Source organism: Neoarius graeffei, chromosome 8 (genome assembly GCF_027579695.1).
Source record: "Neoarius graeffei isolate fNeoGra1 chromosome 8, fNeoGra1.pri, whole genome shotgun sequence".
Lineage (NCBI taxonomy): Eukaryota > Metazoa > Chordata > Actinopteri > Siluriformes > Ariidae > Neoarius > Neoarius graeffei.
In genome coordinates this window covers 76,886,843-76,905,674 of record NC_083576.1, presented here as the reverse complement: position 1 = coordinate 76,905,674, position 18,832 = coordinate 76,886,843, and the positions used below count along the sequence as shown (strand labels likewise).

Sequence of the window (18,832 nt, the reverse complement as noted above, 5' to 3'; positions counted from 1 at the left end):
CCTGAATTTAGTTCCAGTCTGGAGCAGAAACACCACAGCTATAATCCCGACTATCATATCGCTTGGTCCTGTCACTCAGGGAAATAAATGCATGCAACTTCGGAATAGCCATGGAATTTTTTTCCAAGTAGTAGCACATTATTCCGGGTTGTACCGTACAGCCCGGACTTCAAAACAACCCATGCGCATAATCCAGTGGTTGACAAAATACAGATAGGTCACGGATTACGGAAATATAATGAAAAAAGGATACAAAATATGGAGTGGTTACAGATTTTAATACGGATGCATCACAGATGCTAATAATTTACGGATCGGTCACGGACATTTCAGTATGTTACAGATTGGTTACTGATTTCATACAGATGATGCATCACGGATAAAAAATTAAGAAGTCTAAAACAATTAAATGTAGACTGCCTTTCAGATTTTTCAAGCATAGGTCATAAAAAGAATTTTCCCTGAAACCCAGTTATTTTTGTTTAGTGGACCGAAAGCTACTGAATTCGAATCACAGACTTCTAATTTTATTATTTTTTTAAAAATAGAACAATTAACGAATTTCAGGCCACATGGCCCTAAATTCTCCGCTATTTTTTCCTGCTTCACCATGACCCAATTCAAGATCCTACATCATGCATGACGTGGTGGGCTTTCCCCGTTTGTGCAAGGCATTGTGGGATACAAATTTGAAACAGGAGAGAGAAATGGAGGACGTGAGTGTGCGAATGAAACGTGAAAGACCAACTACAGTAACGGAAAGAAAGTGAGAAGAAAAGACGTTATGTTCTATACGAAGGAAAGGAAACACAGGACCAAACTAATAAATATTGACGGTCAGCGAGCACCTCGGTGTGATCAGCTGTTCGTTTAGAGACAGAATGATGGAACTGTTAATGCACAGTCAAAGGTAAACCTGTAGGTGGCAGTAATGCAACACTGTGGATGCCAGCTGCTGTAAAACCCAAAAGAAGAAGACGGTAAACCTGCGCATGCGCGCACACACACGGACTTCCTCTGTCTGCTTGACTGTGCGAAGCGAGCGATTTCACGCACATTATTTGCTTTAATCCCCTCAAATTAAATAACTTCCCAGCCGCAGAATGGCCTGATGTTTTTTTTTCTTTTTTAAAGATATTACAGAGATAAACATGCATCACAATGACCAAATTTCAGAGGGAACTAAATTTCACTGGTTTTATGAAATTGAAAGGTCGTCTATTTTTCAATGATATTTTAATTATGAACTGCTGAAGTTCATAATTAAAATATTTTACCTGCATTTATATGTTTACTTTATTAATTTACTATTGATATTTCACTGAAAATATCATATCCGTGAATAATCCGTATTCTGTGACTTCATGATGCAACAAGGATGTAGTGGTTAGCGCTGTCGCCTCACAGCAAGAAGGTCCGGGTTCGAGCCCTGTGGCCGGCGAGGGCCTTTCTGTGTGGAGTTTGCATGTTCTCCCCGTGTCCGCATGGGTTTCCTCCGGGTGCTCCGGTTTCCCCCACAGTCCAAAGACATGCAGGTTAGGTTAACTGGTGACTCTAAATTGACCGTAGGTGTGAATGTGAGTGCGAATGGTTGTCTGTGTCTATGTGTCAGCCCTGTGATGACCTGGCGACTTGTCCAGGGTGTACCCCGCCTTTCGCCCGTAGTCAGCTGGGATAGGCTCCAGCTTGCCTGCGACCCTGTAGGACAGAATAAGTGGCTACAGATAATGGATGGATGGATGGTCAGATGTTTTATCGGATCAGGTCCAGGCCTGGAAAAATGGCTCTAGAAGCAATCTCACTGATACGGATAAACCCAGGCCTGGGCTATAGGGATTGTTATCGGTCTGGTGTGACCACCAACCACATAAACTGCAGGTGACTGATTTATTTATAGTTATCATTATCGTTGTTATCCCTTGTTGGCCGAAAGGCCCAAAGGGGAATTATGTCATGGCGATTTCCGTCTGTCCGTCCATCCATCTGTCCATCCTGGGAACGGTGCTCACTTTCTGAAATCAACTCCTCTCACAATTTTTGGAGGAATTTCATGAAACTTGGCAGGATTCTTTGTTATATGACTGTAATACACATATTCTAATTTCATTAAATTGGGTCACATTTTACCAGAGTTACAGCCCTTGATTCACAAAATTATACTTTGCCAATTTCATGAAGGTGTGCTCGCCTTCTGACATCAACTCCTCTTCAAATTTTTGGACGAATTTCTCGCAGCTTGGCAAAAGGCCTTGTTATATGACGGTAATACGCAGATTGCGATTTAATTTCGTTTGTGAAAACTTTACCAGAGTTTTGACCCTTGATTAAATACAACCCCGATTCCAAAAAAGTTGGGACAAAGTACAAATTGTAAATAAAAACAGAATGCAATGATGAAGTTTCAAAATTCCATATTTTATTCAGAACAGAACATAGATGACATATCAAATGTTTAAGCTGAGAAAATGTATCATTTAAAGAGAAAAATTAGGTGATTTTAAATTTCATGACAACAACACATCTCAAAAAAGTTGGGACAAGGCCATGTTTCCCACTGTGAGACATCCCCTTTTCTCTTTACAACAGTCTGTAAACGTCTGGGGACTGAGGAGACAAGTTGCTCAAGTTTAGGGATAGGAATGTTAACCCATTCTTGTCTAATGTAGGATTCTAGTTGCTCAACTGTCTTAGGTCTTTTTTGTTGTATCTTCCATTTTATGATGCGCCAAATGTTTTCTATGGGTGAAAGATCTGGACTGCAGGCTGGCCAGTTCAGTACCCGGACCCTTCTTCTACGCAGCCATGATGCTGTAATTGATGCAGTATGTGGTTTGGCATTGTCATGTTGGAAAATGCAAGGTCTTCCCTGAAAGAGACGTCGTCTGGATGGGAGCATATGTTGCTCTAGAACCTGGATATACCTTTCAGCATTGATGGTGTCTTTCCAGATATGTAAGCTGCCCATGCCACACGCACTAATGCAACCCCATACCATCAGAGATGCAGGCTTCTGAACTGAGCGCTGATAACAACTTGGGTCATCCTTCTCCTCTTTAGTCCGAATGACACGGCGTCCCTGATTTCCATAAAGAACTTCAAATTTCGATTCGTCTGACCACAGAACAGTTTTCCACTTTGCCACAGTCCATTTTAAATGAGCCTTGGCCCAGAGAAGACGTCTGCGCTTCTGGATCATGTTTAGATACGGCTTCTTCTTTGAACTATAGAGTTTTAGCTGGCAACGGCGGATGGCACGGTGAATTGTGTTCACAGATAATGTTCTCTGGAAATATTCCTGAGCCAATTTTGTGATTTCCAATACAGAAGCATGCCTGTATGTGATGCAGTGCCGTCTAAGGCCCGAAGATCACGGGCACCCAGTATGGTTTTCCGGCCTTGACCCTTACGCACAGAGATTCTTCCAGATTCTCTGAATCTTTTGATGATATTATGCACTGTAGATGATGATATGTTCAAACTCTTTGCAATTTTACACTGTCGAACTCCTTTCTGATATTGCTCCACTATTTGTCGGCGCAGAATTAGGGGGATTGGTGAGCCTCTTCCCATCTTTACTTCTGAGAGCCGCTGCCACTCCAAGATGCTCTTTTTATACCCAGTCATGTTAATGACCTATTGCCAATTGACCTAATGAGTTGCAATCTGGTCCTCCAGCTGTTCCTTTTTTTGTACCTTTAACTTTTCCAGCCTCTTATTGCCCCTGTCCCAACTTTTTTGAGATGTGTTGCTGTCATGAAATTTCAAATGAGCCAATATTTGGCATGAAATTTCAAAATGTCTCAGTTTCGACATTTGATATGTTGTCTATGTTCTATTGTGAATACAATATCAGTTTTTGAAATTTGTAAATTATTGCATTCCATTTTTATTTACAATTTGTACTTTGTCCCAACTTTTTTGGAATCGGGGTTGTAACTTGTACTTTGACAATTTCATGAGGGCGTACATTCTTCTGAAATCAACTCCTCTCACAATTTGTGGAGGAATTTCACCAAATGTGGCAAAAGGCATTATTATGTGTCAGTAGTACGCATGTTGTAATTGCGTTCAGTTGGGTCGCATTTTACCAGAGTTACAGCCCTTGATTAACAACCTTGTACTTTGACAATTTCATGAAGGTGTGCTCGCCTTCTGACATCAATTCCTCTCACAATTTTTGGACGAATTTCTCGCAGCTTGTTAAAAGGCCTTGTTATATGACGGTAATACGCAGATTGCGATTTAATTTCGTTTGTGAAAACTTTACCAGAGTTTTGACCCTTGATTAAATAACTTGTACTTTGACAATTTCATGACGGCAGACGTTCTTCTGAAATCAACTCCTCTCACAATTTGTGGAGGAATTTCACCAAACTTGGCAGAAGGCTTTGTTACCGTATATGACAGTTATACGCAGATTTAAATTTCATTTAATTTGGGCAGATTTTACCAGAGTTATGCCCTTCATTATTAACAAACTTGTACTTTGGCAATTTCATCAAGGTGTGCTTGCTTTCTGAAATCAACTTCCTTCACAATTTTTGGAGGAATTTCATGTAATTTGAAAAAAAAAAAGAAGTTTTTATCCCCCTCTGGCCAAAGGGGTATTATGTCATGGCAATGTCCGTCCATCCTGGGAAGGGTACTCACATTCTGAAATCAACTCCTCTCACAGTTTTTGGAGGAATTTCACAAAACTTGGCAGGATTCTTTGTTATATGTCCGTAATACACATATTGCAATTTCGTTCAATTCAGTCGCATTTTACCAGAGTTATGGCACAGTTGCCAGTGGGGGATATTGTGCTCTCAGAGCACTCTTGTAGTTATTGTTATCAGTGTTGTCGGACCAGGCTTTTATGCCCTGACAATTAATTATAAAGCGTTTACTGAAAACAACCTACTCGGTGAGTGAGTAGGTTATGTGGCAGATGCTGTATTAAGATAACCCAAGATCAATCTGCTTATCAGTGAGAAAAGCGGAGTTGACCAGGAAGGAAACCCTTCCTGTGATGAACCCTTTGATAAGATTGAGTCGCCGGTTATCTAAAAGGACCGTGAGCTACCGTACAGAATCCTTAACCTTCTCACATTGCTCAGGTTTTAACACCTTTAAATAATTCCAGACGGGTGGAAAAGGGCAGATCATACAAAAGATGGTAAGCTCTGACGGAACAGTCTTTCTGCTCTCGGTCTCTCTTTGAGCTCTCGAGAGCTCTCTGGGACCTGAACAGATGCTGAACATTATCATTTCAGTGTTCATGTCCTCAAAACCAGTGAGAGCAGGTGCTGAAGTGCTGCAGCACTTGACCTGGACAGAAACAAGTCAGACAACTAGCTGAGGAGCTCGGAGCTTGATTTAACAGGCTGTGGTGATCTTCTTTGTCGAGGTCAAGACTGTGTGTGAACATGTGTGGCTTCGCTGCGCCGCTTCTCGCTGCGTGTGTATGCGAGTGATTGAGTGTCTAGGGGCAGTCCACTGACTCGCACCAGCTGTTAAAGCAGCATGCGAATACTCCGAGTCCCACTCCTACTCAAGTAGGAGTGTGTGTGTGAGAGAGTGTGAGAGTGTGTGAGTGCTTGTGCCACTGTGGAAGCACAGCACAGCCAGTCTGCCAGCCCTGTCTGCATTTGGACAGCGGAAAACAAGACGAGCGGACAAGAAGAGAAGAAGATGCCAGCCATTTTGGTCACCCCTAAGATGAAGTCAGGATTGCCCAAGCCTGTGCACAGCGCTCTGCCCATTCCTCAGGCTCACATTCAGACACGGATAACTCAGAGCAGCGGCACGAAGCTCACACGCCAGTCCAGTCTGAGGAAAAGCAAACAGAGCACCAGGACACTGCAGAGAAAGAGCCATGCGGGCGACGAAACAGCGACAGATCCACAGGTTTGAGCAAAGTGGTCCTCCTGTCTCAGAGCTTTATTCGACTGTTTTATTGTCTGTGATGAAAGATTGGAAATAAGAGCATGTTTCGTGTTAAAAGGCACCAGTGCTCCTTACTTACTGGAATTTTCTCAGAAATATGGAAACGTGCAGAAGTAAGGAGCCATAAATGTGGTAATGGAAGCGTAAACTCAGCAGTATGTGCTGATTAACTCACACCTGCAGGCAGTTGAGGCTTTGGTTAAGCGTTGTAAACTTTTAATGTGGCTCTTAGGTTTTTCCTGAATATATATATATGTGTGCGTGGTTAATTTCGATCCAATATGACAGGTGAGGCAGCATTTCTTATAACTGTCATGAACTTTTTCTGGATGTTTCATTGAGTTTCACTGCAAAATCAAAGTTCATTTCGTCGTCTGAAATACCGTACACAAAAATGTAGTAAGTCCATTATTTCACGTAGTGTTGTCTCCGATGTAATTTTCCATCAAGCGTTATGGTTTTTTTCATCACTTATGGCCCTTTTCCACTACCCTTTTTCAGCTCACTTCAGCTCGCTTCAGCTCACTTCAGCCCGACACGGCTCGCGTTTCGACTACCAAAAACCAGCACGACTCAGCTCGCTTCAGCCCTGCTTAGCCCCTAAAACTCGCACCGTTTTGGAGTAGGGCTGAAGCGAGCCAAACCGAGCTGAGTGAGGCTAGGGGCGTGAGCAGACACTCCCCTGTGCACTGATTGGTGAGGAGGAGTGTCCTCACATGCCCACACGCCCCGCGAGCGCGCTGGGATCTGTAAACACCGTAAACCCGGAAGAAGGAGAATTACGAGAATTATGAAGCCTTATGCGCCTCGCCTCATCTATACGCTCTTGCCAGTATCTGTTGGCGTTGTCGGTGACAACAAGCCACAGCACCAAGACCAGCAACACTAACGACTCCATGTCCTCCATGTTTATTGTTTACTATCCGGGTCGTGAGACTACTGCTTAAAAGATCACTGATGTCACTGTTTGCGCTGCTTAACGACATCATGTGACATCCACCCACTTTCGCTAACTCCACCCAATGTGTCCACCCACTTCCAGCCAGCACGGTTCAGCGCGGTTGTAGTTGAAATGCAACTCCAACAGCCCCGCTCAGCTCGACTCAGCACGGCACGGCTCAGCCCGAATCAGCCGCGTTTGTAGTGGAAAAGCGGCATTACTGTCTTTCTGTGAACTCCGTGAAGATCATTTCCGTCCGATCCAAATTGGAGCCAATTGTTTCCAAAAAACCAAAAAAGGTCCAAATTAAAGCTAGACGTCCTTTTGATTTCATAAAATCGTTGAAATTTAGTTCCCTCTGAAATTTGGTCATTGTGATGTATGTTTATTTCTGTAATATCTCACAAAATATCAGGCCATTCTGTGACTGGGAAGGCATTTAATTTGAATGTGCATGAAATCGCTCGCTTCGCACAGTCAAGCAGACGGAGGAAGTCCGTGTGTGCGCATGCGCAGGTTTACCGTCTTCTTCTTTTGGGTTTTACGGCAGCTGGCATCCACAGTGTTGCATTACTGCCATCTACAGGTTTCCCTTTGAGCGTGCACTGACTGTTCCATCATTCTGTCGCTAAACAAACAGCTGATCGCACCGAGGTGCTCACTGAGCGCCGATATTTATTTATTAGTTTGGTCCTGCGTTTCGTATAGAACATAACGTCTTTTCTTCTCGCTTTCTTTCCGTTACTGTAGTCGGTCTTTTACGTTTCATTCGCACACTCGCGTCCTCCATTTTTCTCTCCTGTTTCAAATTTGTATCCCACAATGCCTTGCGCAAACAGGGAAAGCCCACCGCGTGATGCATGACGTAGGATCTTGAATTGGGTCATGGTGAAGCAGGAAAAAATAGCGGAGAATTTAGGGCCACGTGGCCCGAAATTCATTAATTGTTCTATTTTAAAAAACCTAATAAAATTGGAAGGCTGTGATTCAAATTCAGTAGGTTTCAGTCCACTAAACAAAAATAATTGGGTGTTGGGGAAAATTGTTTTCATGACCTACACTTGAAAAATCTGAAAGGCAGTCGACCTTTAAGGAGACACCGATACTCGAGGTTAGATTTTCCTTTAACAGCAAACAATTTCTTCCTTTGATACAGCATCAAGTTGGCAACAGTGACAAATTTTATGTTTGTAGCTAGCTGTGTAGAATGTTGTGGTAGAAATGACTTCCTGTTATCACTTGCATTATAACATTTGTAAACAGTCACTCCGTTACGTTCTCTTGAAGTTAATAAGACAGAAAAAATGCAGGTAGTTACTGCGAAAACGCAAAGCTCCAAGTCGTCCATCCTGAAGACTTTCACATGGCGGAAGACCTTGGAATATTGACACTACAGACTCCTTCTGTAAACAATACATACATCTATACACTGAAAACTTCACTATAATCTATGATTATTAAGTTACACTTGATCAATCAGATTTTTCAACATAGAAAACTGATTAGCCTGCATACTGTTAGCATTTACAGGCGACGTGTCTTGAAGTGAACTTAAAGGTACTGACTGCTAAGTCATCTGAAATTTTCAATTTTTTTTATTGGGCATGGCATTCCCCTATGTCCCGCAAGAACAGCATCATGCGGACGTGATGTGATCATTTGATGTCCTGAGGGTCTCATCTCATCTCATTATCTCTAGCCGCTTTATCCTGTTCTACAGGGTCGCAGGCAAGCTGGAGCCTATCCCAGCTGACTATGGGCGAAAGGCGGGGTACACCCTGGACAAGTCGCCAGGTCATCACAGGGCTGACACATAGACACAGACAACCATTCACACTCACATTCACACCTACGGTCAATTTAGAGTCACCAGTTAACCTAACCTGCATGTCTTTGGACTGTGGAGGAAACCGGAGCACCCGGCGGAAACCCACGCGGACGTGGGGAGAACATGCAAACTCCGCACAGAAAGGCCCTCGCCGGCCACGGGGCTCGAACCCGGACCTTCTTGCTGTGAGGCGACAGCGCTAACCACTACACCACCGTGCCGCCATCCTGAGGGTCGTTTTTCTCCATTTTGGGACCGTTTTGCTCCCTCTTGAGGTAAACAGTAGGAGTACGGCCCTACGGAAACAGCCGAACACGAGGAACTTTAACTAATTCGCATAACTATGGAACTGCGGCACACCGAGATGGCGACACGCAGAAAACATCGTGATTCTGCATCGATCTCGGAGAGTTTTGAGTCGCATGGATGTAATTTGTGGTCCACGTTCGCAAATAGATCCGTGAAACAAAAGACGAATAAATAGATCTTTTCTCAGTTACTGATTTTGTGTTATTGTTTCTTTCTCTGTAAGATCAAAACATTAGGTGTGTAACTCCATACTCGCTACCGTGGAGTCGAGCCCATGGATTCTAAGGCGAAGCTAGCTAAGCACTAGCTAGAATGATTTAGTTATCTGTCCAGAAAAATGACACGTCATCGAACCTTGCTCTGTCTTGGGGTTGCACTCACTAGGCAGGCTTTCCTTTTCTTTTCTGCTGGCTTTTAGATGGCGTGAGAGCCGAGTCCGCCATGTTTACCCACACCGACTTGTTTTGATTAAAAGTAGGTCAAACGCCCCACGGTGGTCACGTGATATTGTTGCTCACTTGCTTCAGCGATCTCTGGAATTGTAAAATGTGGGACGCTTTTTATCTTGGCAAAACATTTACACACAGGATACACAGTGTGTGTAATCCTGTGTGTGTGTGTGTGTGCAGCAGTGAAACATCTCGAAACTCCAACAGCAATAGAAATAGAACATTTTGCCCAGAATTCAACTTTGCAGTCAGAACCTTTAACCTTTTATACTTTTCTTTGGCATTTATGGAAGAAGCCTCCAGTGTTCCAGTGTCAGCACTTTGTAAAAGTCAGAAGTTCCTTCAGTTTTCCGACATGGGGGAAAGTCTTCATGATGGACGGTTTTGTGCTTTCTTTGTAACGTGATTGTTTTTTATATCAATAAAGTACAGAGAGTTAAAAAGAATGAGAGAATGGTGAGAGAATGACTGTTCATAGTGACTATAATGTAAGTGATAATAGGAACTAATTTTAGTTTTGTGGCCTTTCCATTCCATGAGAACGCAAATGCCATCAGATGTGATGGCAGATTGCTGTGGTATAAGGAACATGAAACACTTCAGGAGAACTGTTGGAGGAAAATACTCAGCTTCACGGTTGTAATAGAAACTCGGCTCTACATCAGGACGCTTTGCACCACCGTGCGTTTGATTACTTTCCAACAACAGCATGCCTCCGGCATGTGTTTTATTCCTTACTTTATTCCTCCGCTGCAATCTGTGGAGTTAATGAACACTAGCTGTCTACTTAGAAATAATGGCCAGCAGTAAAGTAATGAATGAATGTGGGTCAATATGTCTGTGAAGGTTCTAAGCCATCGAGGTCATCGTAAACCGTAGGTGCTAAAGAAGGCAACTGGACTTGCTTGAAATTCTTGAAGACGTTTCACGTCCCATCCGAAAGGCTTCTTCAGTTCTGTCTGAGTAGTGGGGAGTTCCAGGTATTTATCCTCTAGTGGACCAAAAGCAACCCAAGCAGAGTTGTTGAGGTCAGATGGGTTGTTGACCCTCTCATGCCCCTTTTCCACCAAAGCAGTTCCAGGGCTGGTTTGGGGCCAGTGCTTAGTTTGGAACCGGGTTTTCTGTTTCCACTGACAAAGAACTGGCTCTGGGGCCAGAAAAACCGGTTCCAGGCTAGCACCAACTCTCTGCTGGGCCAGAGGAAAGAACCACTTACGTCAGCGGGGGGCAGAGTTGTTAAGACCAACAACAATAACAAGACCGCGAAAGATCGCCATTTTTAAGCGCCGAGAAGCAGCAGCTGTACAAACGCGAAGTCATCTAGTATTATTTATTGTTGTTGTTGTTGCTGCTGCTTCTTCCGTATTGTTTTTGCTTCGATATTCGCGCCAAGGTTTATGCAAACATAGCGATGTAACTGACGTATACAGTGACGTAATGACGTGGCTTCCCTTAGCACCGCGAGCTATGGAAAAGCAAACTGGTTCTCAGCTGGCTCGCAAGTTGAACGAGTTGTGAACCAGCACCAGCGCTGGCCCCGAACCAGCTCTGGAACTGATTTGGTGGAAAAGGGGTATCAGTCATCCTGTAGGTTGTTAGGGTCACTGGAGGCTGGGTGTGAATGGTGTTAGCAGCCTAGAGAGTCATTAAGGTGATCTGTGGGTCGTTAGCTCTCTCTGCCATCACGTGAGTCATTGAAGTCAGCTGAGGCCCTGTCCACATGGCAACGGATTCAGGTGACTCCGATACAATTGCTTATCGTTTAGGCCTGGTGTCCACACGGCACCGGCGTTTTGGGTGCCCAAAACGCAATCTTTTTGAGAACAGGTTCCAGAGTGGAAAGATCTGGCAACGTTGCCGTTGTGAAGTCGTCTGGATGAGTAGAATGGATTTGTTTACGATGACATCACAACCACATGACTGTCAGTGCTTCACGCCGGGTAGAAGTGTAACGAACTTGATGCGAGTTGTCAACAAATCCTATAACTTGGTTCATGAAACGCGCTTACAAAATATTTTCACTGTGAATATTTATTGTGTAATGGTGCAAAGTGAGAGAGAGAGAGAGAGAGAGAGAGAGAGAGAGACTCTGCCCTTAGGGCAGAGTCAATCCCGCCAGCAAAAATAGGGAAAAAAAGGAGTGATCTCACCTCTTCAGATGTGGGTTTAAGTCCTACAATACATTCCTCAAAAAGGGCGTAGAAGAGCAAATTAATCCATCAACATGTAGCATTCAATTTATTCCGGACCATTAAAGACTCCGCCTTCTGTGTAGAATCATACGTCATCCTCGTCGCCATATTGGATAGGTCAAAGCGGAGAATAAAGATTCATGCGCTGCCTTTAACTGTACCAACAGGTTTACCGTCCAAACGAGATCATATGGGATTACCTTTCACAGGTGAGAAACAACAAATTAATCCATCAACATGTAGCATTCAATTTATTCCGGACCATTAAAGACGCCGCCTTCCGTGTAGAATCATACGTTATCCTCGCCGCCATATTGGATAGGTCAAAGCGGAGAATAAAGATTAGCTGCGTTTAACTGTACCAACAGGTTTGCCGTCCAAACGAGATCACATGGGATTACCTTTCACAGGTGAGACTGGAAAAATACTTTTCATTGTATTTGGTCATTGTAATGTAATTTTCCGAACAGATTTTCCTGACTTTGTGGATAATATGAAGTCTCGCGCATAATAGTTTATGCGCATGTGTCCTTACTTCTTCTATTGTTCTGGTGTCTCCGAAGGGACCGTCTTACAGTGCCCCTAGAGGTGTGGCATGTGTATTGCATCGTTTTCAGCAAGCGTTGCGTTGCCATATGGACCTGATATTTTACTGATCGTTGCCCATTTGGACGCGATATATTTTTAAATAACATCTCGTTGCCGTTGTCGTGTGGATGTAGCCTGAGTCTTGGTGTGGATGTGTATTCAGTTTTCTGGGAAGTGTGCCAAGGACTGCATTGGAGGTGGCTGATAAGTGGTGTCTCAGACCACCTCGTCTGTTCAGTGATGGTTGTTTCAGGTTGATGAAGATGGCTTCTTTTACTCCTCTTTCAAACCACCGGTCTTCTCTGGCTAGAATGCGTACACTGCAGTCCTGAAACAAGTGTCCTCTGTCGTTGAGATGAAGATAGAGTGCAGAGTCCTGGCCTGAGGAACTGGCTCGCCTGTGTTGAGCCATGCACCTGTGAAGTGGTTGTTTCGTTTCTCCAATGTACAGGTCTGTGCATTCCTCACTGCATTGAATTGCGTAGACTATTTTGTCCTGTTTGTGTTTGGGTATTCTGTCCTTCAGGTAGACCAATTTCTGCCTCAGAGTGTTACTGGGTCTGAAGTGTACAGTGATGTTGTGTTTGTTGAAGATCCTCTTGAGTTTCTCAGATAGTCCAGAAATGTAGGGAATGGCAATATTCTTGCATTTGTTGCTGTTTTCTTCCCTGTCCATTATGTTTCTTTTTCTGGTCTTGACGAAAGCCCACTTGGGATACCCGCACTTCTGAAGTGCTTCCTTGGTGTATTTTTGCTCCTTCTCTTTTCCCTCTACCGTTGTAGGAATATTCTGAGCTCTGTGATGTAAGGTCCTAATGACCCCCAGTTTGTGTTCCAGTGGGTGGTGAGATTCAAACAGTAGGTACTCCAGGTATAATGACTAGCGGTGTAGCAATTTTGACACTAAATTCATATTCTGTATGATTTCAATATTGTGCTGTCCCAACACGATACATTTTTAAGCACTGCCTGAACATATGCCTTCGGTCTAACTTACCAGGAAGAGGAAGTGCTCTCTTTGTGGGTTCAGTTAAGTTTAAAAATATACTTTTTACCGTAATATTATAAGCAATATTTTATGTTGAATAGCCTACTTTATTATGCAGGGTGTATTCCATTCTTTGGTACGCTGATGTATCTAATCGAGAGCTTCATATCAAATGAAATGATACAATACCTCATAACCACTATTATTCTATCCACATTCATTGGATATGAGCAATTGGCTACTCTACTACGAGGATATAACCTCATATACCGTGAGTAGAGAAAAACAAAATGGCGGAGCGTGTTGCTGAACCAACCGAGGACAAAATAAAAATTCTACTCGAAAACAAAAGTATTTGATGGTAAGAACATATCTTTTTTTTTTCAAGAATTATTATTATCGCATTTTTCACAAATTGCTACTGTTACTTCGCCGGTTTGTTTACATTCGAAGCGGAAATGATTTTGTCGGACGTTTTGTATAAAGTTTTTACTTATCAAATTTGCAAAAAATATAAATAAAAATGCTCTGTTTCTCAAAATCCAGTGAATGTGGATAGAATAAAACAGTTATTCCACTCAATCTTGTCGTACATGGATTATAGCCGACTCAGAGCTACGCGCCTCGTTGGCTGTCAGCTCATGTACGGCTTGATTTCGTGGAATAACTGTTAAATATAATTGTACTTTACAAATAAATTTTGTTTCCATCTTAAAAAACAAAACAAAACACCTTCCCATGAATGTTTAGAGTCTTCTGGTGCCTTACTTTTGACCTCCACCTTGTTTTCGGTGCAGTTTGTTTGTTTGTCTGATGTAAGCAGGACTGCGCAAAACCTACCAAGTTAGTTTCCTTGCAATTTGGTGGAAGGGTGAAACTTGGGCTCAGGAAAAAAAACCCTTATATTTTCGAGTGGATCCATGAAATTAGTTTCTCTTTTGCAAACGTTGCAAGATGTGGCATTTGGCCTTGGTGGAGGTTCAATAGTGACAAAACATATCCAGTGTAGAAATACGATGACTTCATACCATATCACAACCCACATTCATGGGTACCAATACTCTGGGATACACATGTAGACACATAATTCAAATAGTTTTGGAAACGTGTCCAGACATAAGGTGGTTGCGGTTGCAATTTTTCGTATCATAAAGGAGTCGACTATTGTCCTTGGTGGAGGTCTGCGGTCTCCGAGTGCCCTTCTAGTTGAAAAATAGCTTCAAGTTAAAAATTTGGCTTACTATAGAACATTTAATGAGGCATAATCAGCATGTTTTTGACCGAAGCTGATACAGTAAGTCCTCATAACTTCGATATCAGATGACTTGCTAAAGGGAAAGCCATGGTCTAAAGGTTAGAGAAGCAGCTTTGGGACCAAAAGGTAGTTGGTTCAATTCCCTGGACGAGCAGGAATGACTGAAGTACCCTTGAGCAAGGTATCTGACCCTAACTGCTCATCTCACTGGTGTGGGTATGTCAGGTTTAATGTGACATATCGGCATGTAACGATATATCGTGCAACCATAAATCGTGATACAAATTGATCATGCTGCAAAAACGGTCTAAAATGTGAAAGAGCTGTTGTGTGATTGTGTACAAATAGATTTAATGAGAAATCAGAGCTCTCGTTTTACAGTCTCAATGACGGGCCATTTTTTAAAGTAGTTGTCATAGTGTTGTGTAACGGATCAAATTAAAGAGTGTGAAGATCTGAATTGAAAACTTGTTTAATTTTGTAAATATATCTTTAAAAAAACCCAAAGTGGTTTTTTTAAAGATATAACCAGCAACCATTTTCCATTGGTTTAATTTTCCATTCATGAGAATAAAACCTCAATCAGAAATTAATCAAAAATTTATCAAAAAAGCCAAAAATAAAAAGATTTAGAATTTTGAGTATCAGGGTAAGAGTTACAGATAAAGGCTTCTTCTTGTAGATCACAGTTATGCACCTAGAAGGTTTAAAAGTAATACATTAATGAAATTGGTCCATCCTATGTGTTTAAACATAAAAGCTAGAATTTAGCAGGTATGTTCACTTTAAATTGCGGACACCAAGCATGACTAACGACGGTAGTGCTCGAATGCGCTGAGTAAAAGAGGGTCAAACTTTTGTTAATTCTCTTCAAAACCGTACTCCTGATATTTATACACCTTCTCATTTTTTCTCCATGAAAAAAACATTTGGAAAATCACAGATTCTTAGGAAGGATACAAAATTTTCCTCAGTGATCCGATTTTTCGCGGGCACTAGACAGCAAAGTGTCTAGTGGAAAAATCAAGTTAACATAAGAGATTCGACTACATGGTGGGAATCATGAGTTTCAAGTTGATTGAACCAACAGTGAGTGAGCGAGCTGGAAACAACAACAAAGCACACGGACCGGTGACGAATATCATTAAAAAACCCAAGATGGCAACACCCGCAAATTTGGTGTATTGCATTACACAGTGTTAAAAAATGCTTAAAGTAAAAGCTCATCACAACACTACACAAAATTAACAGTATATTCCATAAATATGTTATTTATTCTTGACTCAAGACTTGTTTTATGTTAATAAAACACTTTTAAACGTCTTTAAAGGCCAAACGAAAACATGCTGTTCTCCCAGACAAACGTATGCAAGGTTCATCAACGCAGCAGTGCGCTGTCAAGCCTATTTACAGACTGCTGAAAGATAAAGAAAAGAGAAGCAAATGGAGGTAGAACAAACGGTCATAAATGTTTATTAAGAAAAGGCCTATTTGTGATTTAACTTTTTCATCTTTAATAAAGGAATATTTTAGTTAATAGGCTATTATATTTTACTCCAACCGTTACAAATGTGGGTGCATGATGGTAGTTCTTCGGTAACGGAATTACATTCACAGCAAAATGTGGTTACTTTTTTAGGTTCAGTACTCAACATAATGGTATTTAAATAAATAAAAATTTCACTCTGTATGGGGTATCTTTTGACCCTAAAAAAGCATAGAAAAATTGGCCGTGTTTAACTCCGAACGCAAAATCTTTTATGAGGAAAGAAAAGTCTCGGACCTGCACGATCCATCCTGATGCCCTACGTCTGGCTGGAGTCTCATCACATCGCTCCTGTGGAGGACGGCCCCATATGGACAGCTGAAAGTCACACTTGGAAGACGCTTTAGACCCATACAGTAATGCTTTTATGGCTGAGGACTACAGTTGACTTGCTAACTTTAGGACTGCAGCTGTCATGAACAGTTTTGCACTCAAGTTTCCATCAATGAAGAGTTATAACATCAACAAAACTGACTTCATGTTAAAACTGTTATAATCACGTTGTCTGTTATCACCAAAATGAGGATGGGTTCTCTTTTGAGTCTGGCTCCTCTCGAGGTTTCTTCCTCATGTCGTCTGAGGGAGTTTTTCCTTGTCACCGTCGCCACAGGCTTGCTCATTGGGGATAGATTAGGGATAAAATTAGCTCATGTTTAAAGTCATTAAAATTCTGTAAAGCTGCTTTGAGACAATGTCTATTGTTAAAAGCGCTGTACAAATAAAGTTGAATAAACTTGAAAAGTCAGTCACGGAATTACGTCAGAAAAAAACTGAATTTTCATTTCTTAAAACTGAAACCATGATTCCTCTGAAGCGACATTGCTGTAATCAGGGTGATGATTTTTAAATCTGGTTTTCAGTCCATTTTGTGTTGGATTCCATACGTTTTTTTTGTTTTTTTGCCCTTATTGTCACTGCACAACAAAATTTAGTTCGTCATAGGAGAGCAAAGCCGCTGCGTATGCCGCCACTCTTGAGCACTTCAGTCCAAGGCCGTCCCATGTTAACCTAACTGTATGCCTTTGGACTGTGGGGGAAACCGGAGCAACTCCACGCAGACACAGGGAGAACATGCAAACTCCACACAGAAAGGCCCCCGTCAGCCACTGGGCTTGAACCCAGAACCTTCTTGCTGTGAGGCGACAGTGCTAACCACTACACCACCGTGCCACCCTTTAGTAATATCACTGAGCTGACAAGTTAAGGCAAGCTTAAATGAGAACTGAAGTCATTTTTAAACTTGCTTTATTTCTTAATTAACGTGTTATTCAATGACGTTTTCGGTTTTAGTAACCTTATATCGTGACTCGTATTGGTAACTAATTGCAATTAAATATTATATTTATCGGCCTATTCGGTTTTTAGCCGTGTTGAATTTAGTTCGTTTGGTCCGCGGCGGGCGTCACTTATCCGCACGATCTTCACGAGACTTGTGTGAGACTTCGAAACGTCAAGTGTCAGCCAGGTGTCAGTGCCGCCATTTTGAAAACTGTTTTCCAAACGAAGTATTGCACAAAAACGAGTTTAAATGACGATTACTGCCGACTTTTTTCAGACTTTTTCCTGATTGCTATCAAAACAAACAAAACTTCCAGCTTGATTACGTCAGCATTCGAAAGAGGGCACGCATGTCTTTTGACAACGCTGGCAGATGTCGGTCACTTTGATTTCCGCTGTACGTTTTACTTCCATCCTACGATGTCTTGCACAGGTCTCGACGAATCTCGTTTACATATGGACTGATATATTATAGCGCATATTTCAAACACTCATAACTTGCTATAGCAGCGACAAAATGGTGATCAAAAATGCATTCCTATATTTAATAAAATGAGATAAATAGAATTTTGATAATAAAAAATTTGCCTTCAGTTTTCCTTTAATAATTTCATAATTTTGGCCTCTCTGCTGAAGAATTGCCCATAATTATTGTTGGTTGTTAAGAAAATGAATTTTTTTTTTTTTTTAATTTAACAAAATGAATATTTAAGTTGGGCGGCACGGTAGTGTAGTGGTTAGCGCTGTCGCCTCACAGCAAGAAGGTCCGGGTTCGAGCCCCGTGGCCGGCGAGGGCCTTTCTGTGCGGAGTTTGCATGGTGTCCGCGTGGGTTTCCTCCGGGTGCTCCGGTTTCCCCCACAGTCCAAAGACATGCAGGTTAGGTTAACTGGTGACTCTAAATTGACCGTAGGTGTGAGTGTGAATGGTTGTCTGTGTCTATGTGTCAGCCTTTCGCCCGTAGTCAGCTGGGATAGGCTCCAGCTTGCCTGCGACCCTGTAGAACAGGATAAAGCGGCTAGAGATAATGAGATGAGATGAATGATAATATTTAAGTTGATAAAGAATAGGAAAATAAATGTTTTGGGTTTTTTTGGTAATAAAATAAAATATCGTAGGAATCGAATCGTGAATCGGGTGAATCGTTCCATGCCTACGAGTGAATAGTCACACCGCTATGCACGAGAGTACAACATAATGAAAGGTTCATTTTGTGTAAAAATGCAGGAAGGAAACTAAACATGGATTTCACTGATTTATCAGATTTTGTGCATCACATAATGCTCGATGAGGTCTATTTCTAACTCTTAAAGCCACTTGATCTTGGAAGTTTGTTTGTGCTGGACGGCAAAGACCTGACTATTTTCATGGCCGCTGAATAATTCTATTTGAAAAAGTTTTTTTTTTAGGACTAGGGGAGGCAGCCCTGGTCAGATGTGATGTTCTGTCTTATTGCACACTGAGTCTGCAGCTGCACTGTTAGCGCATGTGTGTGTGTGTGTGTGTGAGTGCATGTGTGTTTATTTTGCCCTG

General features: G+C 42.1%; 1 protein-coding gene across 1 annotated transcript in view; it reads left to right on the top strand.

Annotated features, from left to right (window-relative positions):
• Positions 1 to 5,673: 5,673 nt before the first annotated feature.
• The window catches only part of nav2b (neuron navigator 2b), a 342,800-nt gene continuing 329,641 nt past the window's right edge, over positions 5,674 to 18,832 (top strand). The window contains 1 exon segment of the mRNA XM_060926744.1: positions 5,674 to 5,889. Within this exon segment, the coding sequence (XP_060782727.1) occupies positions 5,674 to 5,889 (216 nt within the window).